This window comes from Gastrolobium bilobum, unplaced genomic scaffold (genome assembly GCF_033153095.1).
Source record: "Gastrolobium bilobum isolate Gb01-03AN ecotype WA unplaced genomic scaffold, APGP_CSIRO_Gbil_v1 utg53088, whole genome shotgun sequence".
Classification (NCBI taxonomy): Eukaryota; Viridiplantae; Streptophyta; class Magnoliopsida; order Fabales; family Fabaceae; genus Gastrolobium; species Gastrolobium bilobum.
This window is the reverse complement of record NW_026895232.1, coordinates 58559-75690: the sequence shown is the minus strand read 5'-3', so window position 1 is coordinate 75690 and position 17132 is coordinate 58559. Positions and strand designations below refer to the sequence as shown.

The 17132-nt window shown below is 44.4% G+C and overlaps 1 protein-coding gene across 1 annotated transcript; it reads right to left on the bottom strand.

The window, feature by feature from the left end:
- Positions 1–11704: 11704 nt before the first annotated feature.
- Positions 11705–13558, bottom strand: LOC133300910 (uncharacterized). The gene has a single exon (XM_061500493.1). It carries the CDS (start codon positions 13556–13558, stop codon positions 11705–11707), a length of 1854 nt encoding a protein of 617 aa, XP_061356477.1.
- Between the last annotated feature and the right edge of the window lie 3574 nt (positions 13559–17132).

Genomic DNA, 17132 nt, shown 5'->3' with positions numbered 1-17132 from the left:
CGTATATTTTTATGTATATAGGAGATAATTTATCTCCTACAACATTAGATTAATCGCTTCTTCTAATCCTTCTTATGTCTTCTTGGTGTTTTTGGATTCTAGTAATCTGAATTATAATTCTTAATCATCATTGTTCAGATTATTCTCTATTGGATAGGTTGTTGAATGTCTGTTGGAATACGTCATTACTCTGGAAAGTAACGCTACTTGAGATTTGCTGGAAACATTTGAAGCAGAAGATGCATATTGGATATGGACAGTGTACCGTTGGAATCTATAAGTCCACTATGTACCCTTTGAGGATAATGTTACTGTATGGATGGTACCCCTAGCTGAGGTAATGACCAGGCTAGAGGGTATTGCTCCAAGTATAAGCAAACAAATATCAATGGTGGATAACAAGTATATGGCTTAAGATAAACGGGTATGATAACAGTACATAAAAGATGATTTTCTGCCGTGCCTATGAGGGCTATTTATAAGGAAAATGGTGTGGGTTGGTGAGGCGGGGGTCAACCCTCCTTCGGATGTGCTCCCTTGATGGCAATGTTAGGCGCGGTTGGCGCTGCCACAATGGCAGCGCTGCACCCACTGCATCAGGCGATGTCAGCACTGAGCAAAGGGGCAGATTCCTTTTGCGGTGCTTATGGCGACTGCCTTTTGTGGTTAATGTCCCAAGGTGGGACATTTTGGTGCATCTTTTGGACGTGCTGCAGTCTTGGAGGTCGTGAGGGTCCACGTCAGCCCTAAGGGCTGACGCGGAACAAGGCTGAGGATTGGACCTGAGCAGCTGGCCGCTCCAGTGCTTGGGCCATCCGGAACAGGAGCCCCCCAGCTTGACAGCAACCGTAGGATGGTGCCAAGTTAAAGGCCTTGGGTGTTACCTTTAGGGCGATCACCTTGATTGATGTTGGACGAGTGACAGTTTGTCTTCAGCTCTTCCAAGGGTATTTTAGGTTTTCATTCTTCTGGAATGACTGGCGTTCTAATTAGGCGTCCTCCAAGAGTGAAATTACTCTTTTCCTCTTATCGCCGTGGCGCCAGGAGCCCCCCAGCCTGGTAACGAGCACATGTTGATGCCAAGGTAAGTAGGATTTGACGACGCCTTGTTTGGCGATGCGAAATACTTGAACGCGGGCGATTCCTTTTGGTGACAGTTGTAACTTCTTATTGGTGACGGTGATTGGTTGATGATGTAAGCGAAAGGGCTGCCACTTCTGGCACTCTTAGGAGGCTTTTCAGTTTTCGAGGAGTTGTCATGATGAGTTGCGTCCATCATTACCATTTGCAGGTATCTAAACGTCATTATTTATGGCGCATTAATGCGAAGTGATGGGTGACGTGTTTTCTTGAAATGACCCTTTACCCCATCATCCCAACCGCCCATTGCACGATGAGAGTATCATCTCACGGTTGAGTGGTGAGGGTTTACACGTGTACGAACGAAATGACCCTTTGAAAGGTGACGTGTCCTCTTCATTCGTCGTTCTGTCCCTCATCTCACCGCCCATTGTGTGATGATTGTCATCAACGGTTGAGTGAGGGGAGCTTGCACGTGCACGTGCGTGACCCCTTTTTCTTTAAAAAAGGGGGGAGACCCTTTGTTTGGGTCCTTCTTTACGCGAACCATATTGTTGTGCTCTCCTCGTTCCTGCCTATTTCCTACTCGGTTCAGCGTGATTGTGCCGGTCTTCTTTCTTCTCCTTTTATGCGATTACAGGTATAGTGTTGCTTCTTCTTTGCTTTCCTTATTTCTTTCTGGTTTTCTTCTGTTGTCCTTCTGGTGAAGGTTGATGGTTAGGCTTACTGAACCCATCCCTGGTCTCATACTTCCTGAACCAGAATTAGAAATTATGGAAGAGGAGTTTGATGAAGCCTTTGAGTCAATGAAAGACGATGCTGTGGGGCCAGCCATGCGAGAACATCTTGCTAGTCGTGCCCCCAGTCGTCCTTTGGTTCCTGGGGTTGAGAAATTTCCCCTCGGCAAGGTACCCGAACTTCTGGGTTTTAGTGAAGAGGAGATTCAGAATCTCCTTCCCGAGAGAGTTTTAGGGCCTGTCCTCCCTTATGTTGGCGAGGCGTCTTGTTCTAATCCTCATAGTGCACGCCGTGAAGCAGTTGGGGAGGGAAACTCTAGATCAGGCGGGCGTTCGTCTGTAAGATCTAGAAGATGGCGTTCAGGAGAGACAATCGAGGGGGCCAGCCTTTCCTCTTCACGGATGGATCATTTTAGGTCATCTGGTGATTCGCGAAATTCGCGGATTGCTTCTCGTCGTTGCGTCTCGCGGCGTTCTGAGCTTGGGGCCGGGCGACTTATTCGACCGGTATCCAACATTAATCGCCTGCGTCAGAACCGTCCCTTAGAGTATTATTTCCGCCCTAGCCCTTCTTCGGTCGCCCCTCGAAAGCCTTACGGTCAAATTCCTCCCATCTCCAAATCTTTCCATCGTCGTATGTACGACGAGTCTACAGAGAACCGCTTAGGTAGATACCACCCAAAGGATGGTCGCCTGATAAGGGATGGCGTGTGGGACACCATATTTGAAGACATAGGGCTTTATAAGATACCGCCTGCTTGGTGGCCTTCAAACCTGAGCTATTCGGATTTTTACTGTTCGAGTTCTTCAGACACTTCGGACTCTGATGGTGAGTTAACCGTGATGGCCTTCAATCCTGAGTTTTTTTTTTTTTTTTTGCGTGGGGGAGGTATTGGTGGTGATGGGAGTGTTGGTGGGGCGAGGTGGGCCGTCCGATTTCTCTTCGCAGTGGTCTTCTGGCGTTGGTAAACTTGTGGATTGACTCTATTTATCACTCTCAGGTGGGATTCTTCTTGACTAATGGAGATTGTTCAACCGTCAGGCCGCCTCGAGGCGAAGGACTGGGTTGACCCAGAGATTGCGACTTCGTCATCCAGTTATGCTGATCGTGACGTCCTGGTCCGTCACTACAAAACTGAGCCTAGCTTTATAAACACTGAAGATGGTGCTCATGAGGCGATGTGGCAGCCGTTCGCGGTTACGAGTGATCGCCGGGCCTGTGACGAACCTAGCGACGTGGCGAAGCGTCGATGGCGTTTCATGGTTTACAAGACTCACTTTACTGACCAGAAAGTGAGATTTCCGCTTACTGAGTTTGAGATGGGGGTATTATCCCACTTGCAGGTTGCACCCTCTCAGCTTTATCCAAATGCCTGGGCGTTCGTTCGGGTCTTTGAAAGCATATGTCAGTATTTTGGATGGGCGATCTTTGTACGGCTCTTCTTTTACTGCTTCCAGGTATCTCCTTCAAAGAAGAAACTTGGATGGGTGTCGTTGAAGGCGGGAACTGCGCTAGGAGTGATTTTTGCTCAATACACCAATTCGTACAAGAACTGGAAACACACATTTTTATGGATTGAACCCACTTTGGGCGAGGGAGAGCTTCCTTTTTTTGTAGTTCGGCGAGCGGAGAGTGCCGATTTCCCTTGTACTGGACTAAGGCCCATTACGAGATACCTGCCAATCAGTACTCTTCTATTTTTGGGAGTTTGACTCCTGAGGAGGTGAAGGTGGTTGATTGGTTTGTGGAAGTGAAAGGGTTTTTGGACCGGTGGCCTACGAAGCAAGTGTTGTGTCATGGAGGTGTGAAGGCGTTCTGAGTTTTACTTTCCTTTGCAATGATCTAGATTTTCTTCACTTGTTTGTAATTGTTTAGTGCTTACTTTTTTCTTTGTTTGCAGTTGGAAGCATGATGCCTGATGCGTTGAAGCTTGCTCGCGACGCGACTGCTAAGTTGAGAGCCAAGCAGGGGGTGGCACCTCAGCTTCAAACTATCCTTCCTTCTAAAAGGAAAGGCGTGGACAAGGGGAAAGACAAAGAGGTGAGACCAAAAAAGAAGAGAGGTTGTTCTGCTGCTGACATCCCAGCTGGTGAACTTGAGAAACGGGCTAATCGCCCCATTATTAAAGAATCCATTGGCGTGACTGGCCATTCTTCTGCTTGTGAATCAACACTTGGGTCTGGATTACGAGGTGCGACAGCAAGCTTGACTCCTCCCAGATCTTTCCAGGCGAGACGCACTGAGCCTTCTGAGGACGGTCTGACTCGGGACGGCGCTCCTGAAAGTGACCAGGCAATTAACAATGCTTCTGGCGATGGAGGGGATGACCACCATCGAGGGCCATCTGAGGCTGTAGGTTCCCCTCCTTTTTCTGAAATTCCTGTGAGCAGGGCGCTCAGCCTGTCGGAGAGGGACTTTATCCACGGATTCCCCAATATCAGGCGTCCCAGGATGGTAGTGCCAGCGCGTTTCGACCGCCAGAAGTATAGGGACTGCACCCAAGTGATTATTGGTCGTATCCTAGGCCAACAGAAGAGTGCCCTGGATTTTGACGAACGGTGTTCCCAATAGGAGGATCGTCTTGTTGATTTGGGACGACAGGTTGATAGCTTGACCGCTGACGTAGGGCACCTTGGCAAAGAAGTTGCTGATGGGAAAGCTTCTTCAAAGTCTCTGTCTGCGAGGTTAAAGACGGCAGAGGATGCGGTGAAACTATTAACCGCCGATAAAAGCAATCTGAGACAGTCAGTGGAGGATTTGAAGAAGGAAAAAGAGATTCTTCAAGCAGAGAGAGATCAATTATCTTCAGATTTATTTTCTGCGCAAGGGAGCCTCCACGCCAGGGATGACGATTATAAGAAGGCTTCTGGGCAAGTGGAAAAGTTGGAAAAGGCTCTGGCCGATCTGATGTATGATTCTTTCAACAACGCCCTTCAACAGGTTGCCGTCAGGTATCCTGGTGCTGACTTGACTGGCCTTGATCCGTCTTACGATGTTGAGGATGGCCAGATTGTAACGCGCCTTGAAGGTGATGTTGTGAAGGTGATTGAAACGGCACCAGAGAGTGATGACGATAAAGGTGCGCACGTCGTGCTTCCTATGGCTGACACAGATAGCGATCATACGCGAGATGATGATGGGCGTGTTACGTCAGCCGATCTTGTTGTGAATGGTGGTGGTACTGATAACTCTCCCATATGAGAGTTAATTTGTTATTTTTATGATGAATTTGTTGCAAAAATTCCATATAAGTTAGCCACTTTGCATGATATTTGAGTTAATTATTGTATATTTATGATTAAGTGCTTTGAGATGACTAAGTATGGAAAATAAGACAATATCCCTTGATTTTGCGTAAGAAAAGATGACTTGTTGAATGTTTGTCTTCGCAGGAAAAATTAACGTAGGAATGCTGTAGCAGAGAAGCTGACGAAGTAATGATATAGCAAGCGCTACAGCATGACAGCGTGGACAAAAGGGACAACCTAACTTTTGAATTTCAAAAGTTAGTTATTCTTCAACAATACACCAGCAAGCAAAGGAAGTTTCTGGAGATTTAGTTCAGAAATCACAAGGGTCAAAAGACAAATTCAAAGATTGAATCTTATCCAATCCCCAAAGAACAAGGACAACAACCTTGATTCGGTCAACAACATTGGCACAAGAAAACCAAGAAGATAAAGATCTTATCCAATTAAGTGCCAACAATTCCGAAAATCCCAAGGATCAAGGACGATTTCAAGGATGAAGTCTTATCCCAAAATCCCAAAGAACAATGACAACAAAACTCTTGTTTGGTCAACAACAATATTGGCACAAGATAATCAAGAAGATAAAGATCTTATCCAATCAAGTGTCAACAGCCCAAGAATTTAGGGATAAGATAAGGCTGCAGCAACCGGATTCAACAATCTCCACTCTTAACTCCTAAAGCCCAAAGCCCAACTATTTTTCCTATTTAAGAAGAGCTCCTCCACGAGAGAAACAGAGTTCGAAACAGATTTTTAGAGGGAGATAGTGAGGTTCTTGGAATAGGAAGAGCAGCGCTGGAGCAGTGCTGAAGCAAGGCAGTGACGACGTCTTCCTACAGCAATTGTTTTCAACTTCTTTTCTGTTTTCCAATGAATTCTTTCTTTCTTTTCTCTGTTTTATTAAATTCCATTATGAGCTAAATTGCTCCATAGGTTAGGTGATAAAGTACCTATGCTGTAACATTGAGATGTATGCCTAAACTTTGTTTATGTTAATGTTTAATTAGTTATTCAACGAGTTTGCTTAAATCTTATTCATGTGTGCATATCGAGAGATACATATGTGATATTGAGGAGGTTGGGGCCGAGAGGTTTCCAAATCCAGACCCTTGTTGAATTGTGTGGATTAATTAGGTTAATTTAACTTGATTAAGCTGTGGGTAGAGAGATCATTCACACCACATAGCCTAGAACTTGAACTTGAATAAATTCAGTGATTAGTTTGGCCATAGAGATGTGGGAATTAGTTGTTGAGTATATATGTTAGGTCGGCCAAAAGCCTCAGCATACCTTAGTGTTCGGTTACTAGTTAAACATTGATATAGCATTGTTAAAGCATCGTTTCAGTATTGCTGTATCAGGGAAATTGATCCTGACCTATATCTCATCCATCATCTTAATACCTATTATTTTAGTTTCTTATTATTAGTTGTCTTTTATTTTACAAAACCAACAATCATAATCAATCACTTTACTCACTTTCTTCACCTAAATAATCATTACTTGACACTTATCTCCGTGGGAACAATACTTGGACTCACACATCCCTTTATTACTTGTGACACGTGCACTTGCGTATTTGTGTGGAAGATTTAAAATTAATTACAAATTGCACAACAGGTACCGATGACGTGACTGCTGAGCAGGTTGAGAATGATCAGGCGCCAGTGGTAGTTGCCTCAGCAGTTGAAGATGATTCGACCGTTCAGACGCAGGATGTTTGAGATGTTCTGGCGACATTCCTTTAGGACTTAAGACTTTTTTTTTGGCGCAGTTGGTATGTCAACCGCGGCCTTTTATGTTTAAAAACTATCAATATCAACGAACGGATTTTCTTTTTCACTTGCCGTCTTTCCAGCTTTATTTAAAGGACCACTTTATCTTTCTTGTTTTTCCTGAGAACTAAGTCTGATTTTAGGGCGTTGACTGGGGTGAGGATCATCCCAGTCCACCTGCGGCGGGGGTTAGAACCATCCCGGTTGTTGGGCTTTGTCTGAGGGTGAGGGTCATCCCAGTTCAACTGCGGCGAGGGTGTGAACCATCTCGCTTGTTGGGCGTTGTCTGAGGGTGAGGGCCATCTCAGTCCAACTGCGGCGAGGGTGAGAACCATCACTACAAGAAAAAATCTTATTAGTGACAAAATTTTATGAAATTTCGTCACTAATTCCTACGTCACAAGTAAATTTCGTCACAAATTCCTGTGTCGCAAATGTATTTGTGACAAAATTTGATTATTTGTATCGAAAATTATCATTTGTGACAATATTTGTGACGAAAAAATTTCGTCACAAATAAACTTTTTTCTTGTAGTGCATCTCGCTTGTTGGGCGTTGGCTGGGGTGAGGACCATCCCAGTCCAACTGCGGCGAGGGTGAGAACCATCTCGCTTGTTGGGCGTTGGCTGCGGGTGAGGACCATCCCAATCCAACTGCGGCGAGGGTGAGAACCATCTCGCTTGTTGGGCGTTGGCTGCGGGTGATGACCAGCCCAGTCCAACTGTGGCGGGGGTGAGAACCATCCCGTTAGTTGATCAAGTTATTTTGACAAAGATATTGTAGGGAGACTGACATTTAAATTTATTGGAAATCCATGCCTCGTTAAAAACCTTCTCCAGTAAAATCCATTGGGATAAAAACATAAGGAAGGAAAAGAGTGCAGGCGATGTTACATGTCAATTCAACTATAATACTTCTTGAGTTTGTCCGTGTTCCATGCCCTCGGGATTGCCTTTCCTTCTAGTGTCTCGAGGGAGTAAGCTCCTTTCCCCAGTTTGTTTGCAACCCGATAAGGACCTTCCCAGCTTGGGGCGAGCTTTCCTTCTCGGGCGTTCTTGTTTCCAATGTCTTCCTTTCTGAGAACTAGGTCTTTTTCTTCAAAACTTCGCGGAATGACCTTCTTGTTGTGTTTAGTAGCTGATCTTTCTTTCGTCTGGTGATCGGACTTGGCGGCATATCCTCTAATCTCGTCTAGCAAGTCCAAAGCTTCTTGCAAATTTTGAGTGTTGGCGACCTCAGTCACGTTCTCGCGTCGCCAAGAGGGTTCACCAACTTCTACCGGAATCATAGCTTCGGTACCGTAGGTCAGCCTGAAAGGCGTTTCGTTGGTGGCAGACTGGACGGTTGTCCTGTATCCCCATAGGATGTTGTCGAGGTTGTCTAACCAAGCTCCTTTATGTGCTTCCACTCTCTTCTTGATTCCCTTCCCCAACATTTTGTTGGCCGACTCCACCAAGCCATTGGATTGTGGGTGTTCTACTGCGGAGTAATGATGTCGGATCTGTAGGCTGCTCATCAGCTCCTGGAATTTGACATCGGTAAATTGAGTACCGTTATCTGTGATGACTTCTTCGGGGATGCCGAATCGGTAGACAATGCTTCTCCAGAAGAATCTCCTTGCTTTTTGGGACGTAATCGTGGCTAGGGGTTCCGCTTCTACCCATTTGGTGAAGTAGTCAATGGAGACTATCAACCATTAGACTCGACCAGCCGCCATGGGGAAAGGACCCAGAATGTCAAATCCCCATTTGTAGAAGGGCCATGGCGAGGTGATTGACGTCATCTCTTCTGGTGGTGCTCTGTATACATCTGCGAGTCTCTGACACTTCTCGCACTTCCACGTGCTCGTGGGCGTCATGCTCCATGGTGGGCCAGTAAAATCCTGCTCTTAGTGCCTTTTTTACTAACGAGTGACCGCCCATGTGGTGGCCGTTAATCCCTTCATGGATTTCTTCTATCATGTATTGCACATGACTAGGATTCATACATTTCAGGAGTGGGGAAGAGAGTCCGCGCTTGTATAAGCATCCTTTCACTAGGCAGAAATGTGCGCATCGCCGTACTAGCTTTTGACCTTCTTTTCTATCTTGGGGTAACACTCCTTCAGCCAAGTAGTTGATGATTGGCGTTGTCCAGGTTTCTTCGGCGACCTCCGCTGGCGGGTTTGAAATGCTCATTACGATGTATGGGCTTGGCATGTTATGCTGGATTACTGATCGGTTGTTTCCTGGGCTTTTGGTGCTGGCCAATTTGGCGAGGATATCTGCCCGGGTATTCTCAGCTCGCCTTATATGCTCCACTTCAACGGATTCAAAGCTTTCAATCAATTCTTTGACCTTCTCTAGGTACCTGCACATCAATGGTCCTTTGGTTTGGTATTCACCTGAGATTTAAAAGGTCACTAGCTGGGAGTTAGTGAAGACTTTGAGGCGTCTGGCGCCCATTTCTTTTGCTTGGAGCAGGCAAGCTATCATGGCCTCATATTCTGCTTGGTTGTTTGTGGCGTTGAAGTCAAAAGACAGAGAATGTTCGAGTGCTACACCATCTCCGTACTAGCTTTTGACCTTCTTTTCTATCTTGGGGTAACACTCCTTCAGCCAAGTAGTTGATGATTGGCGTTGTCCAGGTTTCTTCGGCGACCTCCGCTGGCGGGTTTGAAATGCTCATTACGATGTATGGGCTTGGCATGTTATGCTGGATTACTGATCGGTTGTTTCCTGGGCTTTTGGTGCTGGCCAATTTGGCGAGGATATCTGCCCGGGTATTCTCAGCTCGCCTTATATGCTCCACTTCAACGGATTCAAAGCTTTCAATCAATTCTTTGACCTTCTCTAGGTACCTGCACATCAATGGTCCTTTGGTTTGGTATTCACCTGAGATTTAAAAGGTCACTAGCTGGGAGTTAGTGAAGACTTTGAGGCGTCTGGCGCCCATTTCTTTTGCTTGGAGCAGGCAAGCTATCATGGCCTCATATTCTGCTTGGTTGTTTGTGGCGTTGAAGTCAAAAGACAGAGAATGTTCGAGTGCTACACCATCTGGGTTTTCCATTTTCATTCCTGCACCCGATCCTTTGGCGTTGGATGAGCCATCGACATATAGTTTCCAGACTCCGGCTGAAGGCGTTTCTGTTGCATGATTCTCAAGGGGGGGCTTTGCGTCATTTCTGCGAGGAAATCTGTCAAGGCTTGAGCCTTAATGGCTGTCCTCGGTTCATAGGCGATTTGGTATTCTGACAGTTCTATCGCCCAGGACATCATTCTTCCAGCCAAGTCTGGCTTATGCAAAACTTGACGGATTGGCTGATTTGTTCTGACAGTGATTGGATGGCACTGGAAATATGGCCTTAATCGCCTTGCAGCAAAGATGAGTGTCAATGCCACCTTTTCAACTTGTTGGTACCGAAGCTTGGCTCCTTGCAAAACTTTGCTAATAAAATAGACGAGCCTTTGTCCTTCTTTTGACTCTTTGACTAGAGTTGCGCTGATCGCTTCGGTTCCAACGACGAGGTACAAATACAACATCTCGCCGTGGTCTGGTTTGGTGAGTACTGGTGGGCATGAGAGAGCCCTTTTGAATTCTTGAAAGGCGCTCTCACATTTTTCTGACCACTGAAAGGTGGTCCCCTTCTTAAGCAAGCTAAAAAAGGGGAGAGATTTGTGCGCCGAGTTTGCCAGAAAACGGGTGAGAGCTACTAACCTTCCAGTGAGTTGTTGAACCTCCTTGATGGTTCGCGGGCTTCACATTTCAATGATCGCCTTACACTTGTCTGGGTTGACCTCTATGCCTCGCTCCGTAAGCATGAAGCCTAGGAATTTTCCCGCGGGAACCCCAAAAGCGCACTTGCTGGGGTTGAGGCGCATGTTAAACTTTCTCAGTCTTCCGAAGACGCCCTGGAGATCTGCTAAATGCTGGTCTGGCATTTTGGATTTGACGATCATGTCATCAATGTAAACTTCGATGCAATTGCCGATCAGATCTCTGAACACCTCATTCATCATCCTTTGATACGTGGCGCCCGCGTTTTTCAAACGAAAGGGCATCATCGTATAACAGTAGTTGGCGTTCTGAGTAATGAACGCCGTTTTGTCTTGATCTTCCTCCAGCAACGGAATTTGATTATATCCTGAATATGCATCCATAACAGACAACATTTGGAAACCTGAGGCGTTGTCCACCAACTGGTCGATGCTCGGGAAAGGATAGGCGTCCTTGGGACAGACTTTGTTGAGGTCAGTGTAATCAACGCACATTCGCCACGCACCATTTGGTTTCTTCACTAACACTGGATTGGACAACCACGTTGTGTATTTGATTTCCTTTATGAATCCGGCATCATGGAGCCTCTTGATTTCTTCATCGATGACTTTCTGGCGATCGAAGCTAAATTTCCTTTTCTTTTGCGAAACTGGTTTTGCTTTAGGATCCACCGACAAATGTGGCAGCATATGTTTGGGTCAATGCTTGGCATATCCGATGGTTTCCAGGCGAACAAATCTTTATTTGCTTTTAACAGCTGGATCAGCTTGTCTTTGACCCTCGGGTCGATGGTCGCCCCGACTGTTGTCGTCTGGTGATCTGCCTCACCCAACACCACATGTTCTAGCGCTCCGTCAGGTGTGGGTCTAGCGTGCTCCACTCTAGGATCGTCCCTGGCGTCAAAATCTACCAAGAAGCACTGGTTGTGTTCTTTCCCCCTTCTGCCGGGATTTCCTTCCGCTGGGGATATCTCCTTCTGCTGGGGTGTCACTTCTTCTTTGAAGGTAACCTTTGTCATTGGCCGCAAAGAAATGTTGTAACAACTTCGGGCAACAATTTGATCTCCTTGCACAGTGGCTATGTTATTATCTCTGGCTATGAACTTCATTGCCAGGTGGGGTGTGAGACGCTCGCCTCAAAGGCTGCAAACATCCTCATGCCTAGTATGACGTTGTAAGCGGATGGTGTATCCAGCACTAGGAATTGGATGTCTGCAGATCGTGATGTTGGCGGCGTTCCAAGCGAGAGACGCAAGTTTATCACCCCCAAAGGCTTGGTGGTGGTAGCATTGAAATCTGAAAATTCACCTGCGACAGGAGTTAAATCGTTAATTGTGAAACCTAATGCTTCGAAACATGGCAAGAATAAAATATCGGCTGAGCTGCCGTGGTCAACAAATACACGGTTGACGCCATAATTGGCGATTATCGCTTGGATGACAAGTGGGTCGTCATGCCCGGGGAGAACGTCCCCCAACTCGCTACTATCCCAAACTATGTTTGGCCTGGGTGGTCCTGGGTGCCTTTTATCCTTGCTGATCACCTTTCCTGCAACCGCCAGGCATTGTTTTAGATGCTTCTTCCTGGCGTTAGATGTTTCTCCCCCGCCGCTTAATCCTCCAGAGATCATATTAATTACTCCGTGCTTGATGGCTGCGGAGTCTTCTTCTTCTTCAACGCGTCTTCCTCCTCGGCTCGGGCTTGCCTCTGTTCTGGTTCTTTGAGGTGAGTCTTCTCTGTGGCCTCGTTCTTGGCGGGACCGAGTGTTGGACTGATTGGTTTTCCTCCTTTCTGGCGACTTGCTTCGGTCACGGTATCGCCCGCCTGATCTGGAGGAGCGAGTATTATCTCCTCCGCGTTTTTGCGTACCGCCTTTGATGAGTTCGTCAATCTCATCCTTGAGGCACCTGCATTCCTCTGTGCTGTGGCCACTACTGCGATGAAACTTGCAGTATGGCGCGACCTCTTTGCTTGGCTGTTGGGACCGTTGGCTGCTTTTGGGATCCTCTTTGTAGTCTGTTTGTAAGACACTGTGTGACCGTCGTTCGGATGTGTCTCGCCCCGAAGGGCGGGTGGAACGTAAGGATGCTTGGTATCCTTTCCTACTTTCATCAACGTGGTTCCTTCCCTTGTTGGTCGCCTTTTCTTGACTGTGGGAGTCACTAGCTCGACTCCCTTTGTATTCTTCAATTCTCATAAATTCTTGCGCCTTTTTCTTGACTTCCTCTAAGTCAGTAATTTCATGTCGTGCGAGCTCGTAAGCGAACTCTCCTTGTCGCAAGCCTGACAAGAGTATATGTACCTGTACTTTGGGGTCTAGGCCTTGCACTTGTAAGGCCTCTTTATCAAAACGATCTAGGAAGGACCAGAGGGTCTCGCCAGAATGCTGTCGGACCTTTTCAAGGGCGTGCACAGATTTGGGCACGGGGCGACTAGTTGCAAAATGGGACTGACACTTGCTTGCTAAATCGTCCCATGACGCAATGCTGCCTGTTGGCAGGGTGGTGTACCAAGTAAGGGCTCTCCCTCCCAACAATGTTGGGAAAGTTCTACACATGAGTAGATCCGTTTCGCTGTGGAGTGTCATTGCTGCTTCGAATTTCTGGATCCACTCAAACGGATCGGTATCGCCAACATATGTGGTGATGTTAGAGGGACCCTTGAAACCGAGGGGTATGGGATTTACCCTCAGGCTATCGGTCAAAGGCTTGTTACACCCTGACGTGTGAGCAGGCGTTATTCTGATATGTTGTTCTTGTTGTGGACGAGGTATTTGTGGGGCTTCAACGGAGTATGAGAGGGCTGGAGCTTGGTGGAAAGCTTGTTGAGCGCCATATGGTTGTTGGTTAGGATTCAGACAAGATGCCTGAGGTTGTGGAATGGCTGCGTTATGGGGTTGCATGGCGTGACCATGGAAAGGGAAACCAGCTTGGTGAGGTAGCTGAAAAGGAATAGCCATGTTATGCGTGTATGGCCTAGGAGGGTATGGGGCGACCATGGGTACCTGGCGGTCATTGTATACTGGCAGTGGTTGACTTTGGGCTGGTAACGGAGGACGGGTGAGATATGCAGGTCATGGGACAGCTGCTGGAAATGGCATTCCAAAATGAACTCCGGGGGGTGGTGGCTGGTTTAGGACTACATTTTCGCCCTACATCTCGCACATGGGTACTTGATGATGTTGCAGGGTGATCCTAGCATCAGTCGTTGGCAACTGTGGGCCTACAGTTTGTAGTATAGGAGGTTGGACCTCTCCAGCGGCCTGCTCGGCTGGGGCTGACTGCATGGATGGAGGGGAGCTTGGTTGTACTGTCTGTACGTGTCCTTCTGGCGTCATGGCCCTGGCGTGCTCCGCTCTCCTGGTGGTGACAACCATGTAGAGTTGCAAGAAGCGTCCGACGGTTGTTTGGTAGTAAAAATGGAAATAATCCATCAGATGGATCTTTGGTAAGAGAATGAGAATATAAGTTTATAGTTTCCCACAGACGGCGCCAATGTACCGTTGGAATCTATAGGCCCACTATGTACCCTTTGAGGATAATGTTACTGTATGGATGGTACCCCTAGCTGAGGTAATGACTAGGCTAGAGGGTATTGCTCCAAGTATAAGCAAGCAAATATCAATGGTGGATAACAAGTATATGGCTTAAGATAAACGGGTATGATAACAGTACATAAAAGATGATCTTCTGTCGTGCCCATGAGGGCTATTTATAAGGAAAATGGTGTGGGTTGGTGAGGCGGGAGTCAACCCTCCTTGGGATGTGCTCCCTTGATGGCAGTGTTAGGCGCGGTTGGCGCTGCCACAATGGCAGCGCTGCACCCACTGCATCAGGCGATGTCAGCACTGAGCAAAGGGGCAAATTCCTTTTGCGGTGCTTATGGCGACTGCCTTTTGTGGTTAATGTCCCAAGGTGGGACATTTTGGTGCATCTCTTGGACGTGCTGCAGTCTTGGAGGTCGTGAGGGTCCACGTCAGCCCTAAGGGCTGACGCGGAACAAGGCTGAGGATTGAGCCTGAGCAGCTGGGCCGCTCCAGTGCTTGGGCCATCCGGAACAGACAGGGATTCTTAGGAAATGACAAAGCTATCTTCCATTCCGGTGAAGGCAATGTACAGTCTTAAAAAAATATGTCGCTGTGAATATAGCTGACTAACCGACCTTGGCTAATATCCATAACCTATTGAGTGATGGGTATTTTTGTCGTGGTATAAACAGTTGTGGAGCCGGGTTTAAATTTGAACTCAGACCAAAAAATTACATGTGTATTTATTTTTTTTAGTTTTAGTTAGTTCATATCATAATATATTTAAAATTGTGAATGATCCGTTTATAAATTTTTTCAAATTATACTATATACTAATGTAACTAGTGTACTTTCGGGAGTACATAGTGTAGTTTGTAAACAAAATTTTTGTAAATATAACCCTATTCATTTAAATTATATTAAATACAGAGCACCAGACAATACCAAGAAGAATTATAATTGTATTAAATATTTTTTAATTTTACTAAAAATTTTTTATACAAGTAAAAATTGAACACATAACCCAATACCAATGTTATTAAACTCGGCCAGGTCATTGACTCAGTCGAGGTACTGGGTCACTGGTTCAACCGCATGACCCAGTAAGTATATGTAAATCTACAATTTATATAAAAAAAATATAAATATAGATAAATACTTGTAAAAAAAATACCAATTTCAAATATTTTAGTATGAAAGTAATAAATTACACATCATTGTCCAACAAAAGATCAATCAAACATATAATATTTGTGATACTAGTGTTTCAGGTTCAATAAACGACATCTCTATCTATAAATTAAATCAAAATTCCCTGCATATTACATAATCAAGATAATATTAGTGTTGTAGATACATAATCTATGTAAGTTAATAAGCTACAAATGAATCAAATATTTCAAAGAAAATAAATCATTTGTGTTTGAGAGTAGGAAAAAAAGAAGACATTAATTTATGAAAATAAATTAGTTTTTTTTATAGACCTGGCCGGGTCACCGGTTTTTACGAAAACTGGTCGGGTCGTACCGGGTCACACTGGTTCTATAACATGACCGGTCCAATATGAAAATCGGACCGGTTACATGACCGGTTCACCGGTTTTCGGGTTGACCCGGCCCGGTCGGTTCGGTTTTTAAAACATTACCCAGTACAACTTACCCAAATCTCTTACCAAAAATATTTTAAGCTTTAGATATGGCCAAATTATAATTTTAACTCAGACCAAATTATATATGATCATATAATTATATATAATAAGTATAATTTATTAAAATTTTGCCCGGGCTGAGGCCACACCCACAATGCATGTGGCTCCGCCACTGGGTATAAATATGTATTTTATTGTTATAAATTTCTATTTTATTTCTATCTAATTTAAAATCTTTCAAATAAGTTAAAGGGTTTAAAGTTTTTTATGTTATCAGAGATAAAATTATTTTTTACACACATATAAAAATGTGTATGACTCATGTGGAGCCATGTGAGAAGAAGAGAAAAAAAGAGAAAAATTAAGTCTCACTCATTTTTATGTCTATATAAAAAATAATTTTATATTCTATAAGACGAAAAACATTAAATTCTTAGTTAAATATTATTTTCTCTTGAAATTGTCTTTCTGTTAAACTTCTGGCCAAGGGCATCGTTACCTTTTTATTGTACACTATGATTTGTCATGGTTGAGTTTTATAGTGTAGTCTTGTACTCGAATACTAGACCCCTCTTAAACAGATTAAAAGCAATGGGTTCTAATATAGACCTATAGTTGACTACGAGGCTTGTTTTTTGTATTTAGGTCTTGAATTATAGCTTGTTGTATATTTCCTTGACCCTTTTCATCGTTCTTTCAATTTAAAAATAAGGGTGTTGACTGTTAAACCTTAACTCTGTTGGTATGTAATTTCTTTTATGTTTATCATCCAATTCACTTTGTATTTGGGAGTTTGATTCTTGTTAATTCATTGTCACCTACCCTTAAAAGTTAGGGTTTTATAAGAGTTATGTTGTAGGAAAAGTGATTGTGTTATGTTATAGAGATTCGTTTTGCGTGCCGAAGTTTTTTTTTTTTTTTTTTGCTGCGGGCCCCACAAAATATTGTGTGTGTAGGAAAATTTTTGTGGTCATGTTAAATGATAGATGATAAACCCTAAAAGTTAATGTCTTTTCTAGGTTTTTGATGTTTTCACGAGATTCACCTCTCATCCTTGAGGACTCATTATCAATGATGTTAAAATCGAGATCTTCAGTAAAATTTGAAGGGAATTAAAAAATCGTAAAACGTAAATTCGTAATGTATAAAAATCATAAAAACGTAAAAGCGTTTGAAATATTAGTAAAATCGTTTTGATGAAAAAAAATCGTATAAAATTGTAGTGATAAATCGAGATTTTAACAACAATGCTCGTTATCTCCTTTTATAAAATTTAAGAAATAATTGATTTATTATGAAAGAAAATGAGAGTTTTTTTAAATCTAAATATTAAATAAAAACAATCATTTTAACTAAAAT

What these genes read in the sequence shown, in the direction of transcription:
- LOC133300910 (XM_061500493.1), bottom strand. Translation starts at nt 13,558, where the DNA reads ATGGCTATTCCTTTTCAGCTACCTCACCAAGCTGGTTTCCCTTTCCAT.